General features: G+C 36.2%; 1 protein-coding gene across 1 annotated transcript; it reads left to right on the forward strand.

The window, feature by feature from the left end:
* Positions 1-2,659: 2,659 nt before the first annotated feature.
* Positions 2,660-6,331, forward strand: LOC132280739 (protein NSP-INTERACTING KINASE 1-like). The gene is made up of 11 exons (XM_059782461.1): positions 2,660-2,972; positions 3,101-3,233; positions 3,413-3,484; positions 3,606-3,749; positions 3,861-3,932; positions 4,037-4,096; positions 4,200-4,297; positions 4,438-4,587; positions 4,676-5,014; positions 5,147-5,526; positions 5,644-6,331. Exons 1-11 carry the CDS (start codon positions 2,867-2,869, stop codon positions 5,962-5,964), a joined length of 1,875 nt encoding a protein of 624 aa, XP_059638444.1. The 5' UTR covers positions 2,660-2,866; the 3' UTR covers positions 5,965-6,331.
* The last annotated feature ends 1,280 nt before the right edge of the window (positions 6,332-7,611 follow it).

Here is a 7,611-nt window from a genome sequence, read left to right on the forward strand (position 1 = left end):
TGCAAGATATTTAAATCTTGCTTTTGTAAAGAGGGTTTAATTCAAACGTCATAGTAGGACAAGCAGCACTCTGTTTAGGGCTACACATAAAGATACCAATGGTCCCTTAAAAAAGGACTTGCCCATCTACCACAACATTATTATTGCTATAATGAAGAATGTGCAGAGATTATTAAGGTGTTTGTAACACTTCTGCTATATTGCTGCAATAATCATACACCCGCTTGCCCCTAAGAAGACTTGAAACCTCGACCTGTTACTTTGGAAGGTGAGGAAGTAACACTAGGCAACAACGGCCCCTTTGGTGATCATCAGCGTTCTTCACATACCAAAGGGTGGCCTGATTCACATGTTTAGTAGTAATTGAGGATGAAGAGGCCCCTTAAATTGTAGAGCCACCAAAAGTTTAAAAAAGGAAGTTACATAAATATGTAAAGACAATGGTAATGGATGTTGGAAGCACTTTGTAATGAATACAAAGAAGGGGAGGTCCCCAGAGTTGTGTGTGATACAAAGAAACAAAAATGGGGTCCTGGTGTGACTAAACTTAGCTTGGAACTATTTTTTGATGTATTATTTTCGAGTGCACAGCCAAAGCAAACACCCCACCACCCCACCTCTCTCTCTCTCTCTAAGTTGCTCAAATTTGTTTGAAGAATCATAATTCAGTATTTATTTTCCTCATTTCTCACCAGCATTTCATTGCCGAAGCAATTTTTTACTAATCCTGTCTCATTTATCAAAATTTCACTCCGTTATGCTGTCGGCATTTGGAATCTAAATCATAGGTTCATCCAGATGCACTATTTTGTAAACATATCAACTGTGCAGTATGCATTTCATCATTCTTTACCCTGTTACAAAGGGAAAATATATATATTTATTTTTGAAGAAAATATTTGATGGTTCGGGACCATATGGTTTCCATCAGTCACAAGTTATCACGCACTCAAAAAGCTAAATAACTTTGACACATTTAATTATTCCTCCTATTTTCATCCTAATGCCAATGTCATGCTCCAAATTGAATCCAAGGAAAACCCTATATGAGGTTGTCCTTGAAGGGAAATAATTGAAGCAAAACCGACCAACAGTTCCACTTCTACCCTTGGGATTCATAAGGTTACGAGATTTCTGTAAAGCTGTCACATTTTTAGTGACAGTCCAACTTACATGGTTAAAGAAGACTGTCACACTCTGGTTTTTAGAGAAGAGACATGCAATTGAAGACAATGGGTTGCTATGTGTCTTGGATAAACAGGTTCATGGTCCCTAGTACCCCCACTTATGTGTTGGCCTCTTTTTTGTGTTGTAGTGATATATGATGGAGAACATAGAAGAAATGGACAATTACGTCCGGTTGTTTTCAATCTATCAACGCCTTAATTCTGGACATTTTTGTCATTTTCCGATATTAATGGATTCTGTTTCTTTTCCATCGTTTGGTCAATTTTCTTTCTTTTGCTTCTCATATATTGGCCATGCCCATGCTTTACATCATCCGGTGAAAGGTAGAGAGAAGAGTGCGAGTGTTAAAACAGATTAGTGGATTGTGGAATCAATAAAGCAACCCCACTTACTCGTTGTAATACGACCCACACATGAAAATATAATTCTCACACTAAAATAACTGAATCAAATAGTAACACAATAATTTTGAAACTTTTTATTGTAATGCAACAATTATAATGTGTATTTTGGAAATAATAATATGGGTTCGCTCAATTACAAAACTAAAAATATGAAATTAGAATTATATAATCCGAATGATGTAAATCATCAACAAAAGTGTGTAAAGAATGCACTGTGCATGTGTGGTTCCCTATGTTATTCTATAATTGGAGTAATAATTATAATAGCCAACAAAGATCCTCGGTTGAGTGACGAAATCCATCATCATTTGGATTCAATCTCAAGCCTTTTATTTTTCGTCTTCTTGTTTTTGGACTTCATTGGATACAGTTTTTTAGGACTTTAATGAATTCCCAAACTCCCAAACTCGAATGTTGGATTTCCTCATTGTCCCTAACAAAACCCCACTTCCGTACCCACTGTATGTGTCTCTCTGGATGTATATATATATATATATATATATATATATATATATATAATTATTTATAAAAATGATTGTTTAACAAGGAGGCCAAAAGTTCTCTGGTCATTTCAGTCGGACTCACATTTTATTTTTTAATAAATATAGGATCCTCTTGTTCGCAATCATTTATTTTTACAGGATCTCACATGAACTCCTTCTTTGAAAGGTAGATGAGATATCATTGGTCACAATCTTTAATTAGTATTTGTTTTTAAAACTTGTTTAATCCTAGAAAATTAAATTATAATTTATAAAGAATTTCGGGTCTTATTATATGCGACCATGTATCGCAAAATATTGTTATTCTTCATCTTACTTAGCTGATTCATCGTCATACTTGACAGGGAGGAACTGTAAATGCAAATATATTGGGTGTAGAAGTAAAAAAATTCCTTGAATTTGAATTATTGAAGTAGAAGAATACCAAAATATCACATACAGCCTTTATACTTTCTAGGCAAATGCATGATTGACACACCATGGAATTTCCTTCTGTGCCCTTCACTTTTGAATTTTACCTATATTTGGCTGGTTTTGTTTCAAAGTTGAGGACTATATAATAATATATTCATTTCTTCACAAGCTCATGACTGTGTCAGGTATGTTCGTTCTCTTTACGACACTACTTTTCTTGGGTTTGACAGAAGAATTTAGAGAAGAGAAATGAATTTCTGCCATGGAAACTACAGTTGGCTTCTGATATTTGAAGGCTGTTCTTCAAACAAGCTTTGAATAAGCAGTGGGAATTTGGTGGTTGTCAATTTCAATTCAATGGCAATGAGAATAAGAGAAGTTGCATTCTGGTTTGTGACGACATTTTTCTGGTTTTGGACTTCTGCAAATGGTTTTCTGTCTCCCAATGGCGTAAACTTTGAAGGTAAAACACACACACACACACACACACGCAATTATAAGTTTGTGTAATCTGCTACAAGGGGTGCTCTTCAGCAATTAAGTACTAGAAATATATATATATATATATTCATATTGGGATTTTTATTTCAGTGCAAGCTTTAATGGATATAAAAGCTTCTTTGGAGGATCCTCGCGGAGTTCTTGATAATTGGGATGGTGATGCTGTTGATCCATGTAGCTGGACTATGGTCACTTGTTCTCCTGAGAGTCTGGTTATCGGCCTGTAAGTCTTTCATCAAATAAAACCAATCTTGATTTCAATACACCAATTATCAAGAACTATGGTCACTTGTTCTCCTGAGAGTCTGGACAACCAGATATTTAATTTATCATGAGAGTACAAAAAATCATAACAAATTAATGATGATGTTTTGAATTTGTTAATATATTGTCTGGCTGCAGGGGTACTCCTAGCCAAAATTTATCTGGCACTATTTCTCCAAGCATCGGCAACTTAACAAATCTGCAGATTGTGTGAGTAACACACACACACACACACACACACACACACACACTTTGCTGCTTCTTTGTAATATCTGAATGTAAATATTTCTTTTTCTTGTAACTGGTTTTTATTGAAAGATGTGTTGTGCAGGCTCTTACAAAGCAACAACATTAAAGGATCACTTCCAGCAGGGCTTGAAAGGCTCTCAAAGCTTCACACACTTGATTTTTCTAATAACTTGCTTACCGGTGAAATTCCCTCTTCTTTAGGTCACCTGAAAAGCCTCAAGTACATGTAAGAATGAATTTTTTTACATAGATAGTAGTTATAGAGCTATATATTCATATTACCATTTTAGACATGTTTCAAGCAAGACTCACTTGAATTTATTGAATTCTGATTTAGGAGGCTCAATAATAACAGTCTCTCTGGAGCGATTCCAATGTCGTTAGCCAACATTACCCAGCTTACCTTTCTGTAATTTTCTGTAACTTGTCGTATTAGCCATACACACACTAACTCCGATATGAAAACCATATCAGAAGAATGTTTTTCTCATTTTCTGTGTTTCTTCATTCCAGGGACTTGTCTTACAATAATTTTAGTGGCCCTGTACCTAAATTTCCATCTCAAACAATCAAGTAAGCTCCTTTTTCATGTCCTCTCTCTCTCTCTCTCTCCCCCTTTGAATAGTGTATGACAATAACTTTCATGGTTCTCTTTTATTTTCTTCCATGATTGCAGCATTGTTGGAAACCCTCTGATCTGCGCGACAGGGTCTGAGCAAGGTTGTCATGGAACGGCACTGATGCCCATGTCAATGACCTTGAACACTTCACAATGTACGAAATTCCAAATTTTCCGTTTCCCCAAAACTCTCTCTATAACCATTTCCATAGCTTCTGTCCATAAATTTATGTTTCCTTTTCTGAATAGTTCATGATTGTTTCTTTATCCTGACCTGATTCCTGTGCCGCTAAAGCCACTCTGCCCTTGGGAAGATCAAAAGTTCACAAACTCGCTCTTGCGTTGGGGTCAGCCCTAGGGTGCATCTGCTTGCTTGTCCTTGGATACAGCCTGCTATTATGGCGGAGGCATAAAAACAATCAGCAGATATTCTTCGATGTTAAAGGTCTGTAGGAGATTGCAAAAACTTGGCTAATTAGAGCACTAGATGTATTTCCAATGAGTAGCTAATACAAGTCTTTATGAAATTTTAGATCGATGTCATGAGGAGGTTTCACCAGGAAACTTGATAAGGTTCCAATTCAGGGAACTTCAGATTGCAACAGACAATTTCAGAAGCAAGAACATACTTGGAAAAGGCGGTTTTGGAAATGTCTATAAAGGTTATCTGCAAGATGGTACTGCTATTGCTGTAAAAATGCTCAAAGATGGGAGTGCCATTGGGGAGAGACAATTCCAGACAGAAGTAGAGATAATCAGCCTAGCAGTGCACCGCAACCTCATCAGGCTATATGGCTTTTGCATGACTGCCACACACAGACTTCTAGTTTACCCGTACATGTCAAATGGCAGTGTTGCTTCTCGTCTCAAAGGTATTATATATCTAAACATACAAAGATACATACACACAGTTAACACACAAAAATATATGTACAATATCAATAAATTGGTCCTAGAATATTGATACTAGGCAAGTAGATTAACCCTCCTCCTATCTTTTACAGCAAAACCGGTATTGGATTGGATCACTAGGAAGAGAATTGCCTTGGGAGCTGCAAGAGGATTATTACACCTCCATGAGCAATGTGACCAGAAGATAATTCATAGGGATGTGAAGGCTGCAAATATATTGCTTGATGAGTATTGTGAGGCAGTGGTAGCAGATTTTGGGTTGGCGAAGCTTTTGGATCATCAGGATTCACATGTGACAACAGCTGTGAGAGGCACTGTGGGGCATATAGCTCCTGAATATCTCTCCACTGGTCAGTCCTCTGAGAAAACAGATGCATTTGGTTTCGGGATTCTTCTCCTTGAATTGATCACAGGACAGAGAGCTCTAGATTTTGGGAAGGCAGCTAATCAGAAAGGACCCATGCTTGATTGGGTATGAATACTTTCTGTGAGGATCTTAATTGCTTCTAAAATAACTTCTTTCCATTGTCGTTAGTCTAATCCATGCTCAAACTCAGCTTACATATGTGACTCTTGAGAATTATCGCAGGTGAGAAAAATTCATCAAGAAAAAAAGCTCGATTTGCTTGTTGATAAGGACTTGAAAAACTGCTATGATCGAATTGAACTAGAGGAAATGGTTCAAGTTGCTCTCCTTTGCACTCAATATATTCCGGGAAACAGACCAAAGATGTCTGAAGTGGTTCGAATGCTTGAAGGTGATGGGCTAGCAGAGAGATGGGAAGCTTCTCAGAGGGTCGAAGCACCAAAGTACAAGCAACACGATTTCTCCTCATCAGAGCGATTCTCTGACCTTACCAATGACTCTTCCTTACTTGTACAAGCCATAGAGCTCTCTGGCCCAAGGTAATTACTTATATTCTTTTTCATAATTAATATAAATTTGAATTTTATAAGGAGAAAGTTGTAGCTAGAGCTGTCCCCCAATTGAATACAGTAGTAGTATATCAGAGCTCTAAAGGGCTTTGATTTTGTTGCCTCACTGTACAGTATATAGTTTGAGGAACTGACACAGTTGAGATTGAGAGTTCCTTAGATTCTGTCTTCCATTTTGAGTGAATAATTATTTTTGTGGTATGTCAACCCTAAGCTTGTAAGGATAATGTTCCTTAATGGGGTTTTGTTTGTATCTTTATTTTTATTTTTTATTTTGGGATAAGGAGAGACTTGTAGAGATATTTGAGAAGTTATGATGATTTTTTTTTTTTTTTTTGTGCTGTTTATGTCTTAACTGCATTGTTCAAGCATAGTATGATCTGAACTAGTAGCTTTAAGACTAGACTGGAAGATTCTTATCAAGTCTAATAGAACATCTCATCTTTATAACATGTAAACAAACATACATAACCATGAAAAAATCAGATGAATATTGTCAATACTCTTTGCTAAAAATAAGAATAGGCAATAGGAAATCTCCATAACAATGATCTTCAAGTTCACATTCAAAATATCAACTGTAATAAAAAAGAAAAAAGAAAAAAGAAAAATAATATATCTACCGTAAATAGATTACAAAGCAAAACACAGAAAAATACCTTCAATGTTCCTTGCATAATAGTTAATAGCGAATCTCCAGAAATATGCAACAGGACTGCTTCAAAACCTAAAACTACAATAGCTTGTGTCAAGAGAAATTGGAATGTTTATGCCTTTTTGTAATAGTTGTGATGCATTCACTTCATCAGTAGACTCTCAGCTCCTTTAGTAATTTTCACAATTTCAAGTAGGCTGGAGGAGGAACCTAAAGGGTATTCTTATCGCTAAAACCCTAAATGCATGCTTTCGTGTAATCTGACAGCATTTGAGAGATCTTACTCAAAAGACAAACCATTGACATTCATCTTTTAGTTGTATCTATATGATTTCAAGAAATAAATTAAAAAAACTATCCATTTCTTGTAACTTTCTGCAATCTGAATTTCTGAGAAACTGTAAGACTGTAATGCAGAACAAGCCTCTTGCTCCGTCGACACTAGGAATGAAAATATGGCAAAACCACCAAAGGCCGGTGTAGCCTAATGATACCTCCTCTACCCTCCAAAGTGGGAGGACGAGGGTTCAAGTCCCCATAGGACACGTGGGTGTGTGAGTTTCATGCATAGAGTACTGACTAGACCAACATTTGGATATAAGTTGCATTAATTTGGAAGTATATTCTTCAAAAACATCCTCCGAATTAATGTGGATGTCAAAGTTGGTGTGATGCTTCCATAAACATTCTAAGTCTTCCTGAATTGCTCCAGCAACCTAAACAAGTCAGTTCTCGCATTCATTATTTGATATTTTATATAAGCCACTACAAATTAAACTAAAAAACAAAAAGAACAATTGAACAAGACAACATTGTCGAAATTCACAGAAATTATGGTACATATAACGGAGCCAAAAACTTGCACAAAAGTAAGATGGTATGTAGGTTGAATGCAAAGTAGTGCATGTTTGGTTATTGTTAGATCTCAGAATCTTCAAATGTTTGTTTTAGTATTTCTAAATTGCC

The sequence above is a fragment of the Cornus florida genome, unplaced genomic scaffold (genome assembly GCF_030987335.1).
Source record: "Cornus florida cultivar Cherokee Brave unplaced genomic scaffold, ASM3098733v1 CherokeeBrave_3.0.0_Hap2_Chr11, whole genome shotgun sequence".
NCBI lineage: Eukaryota > Viridiplantae > Streptophyta > Magnoliopsida > Cornales > Cornaceae > Cornus > Cornus florida.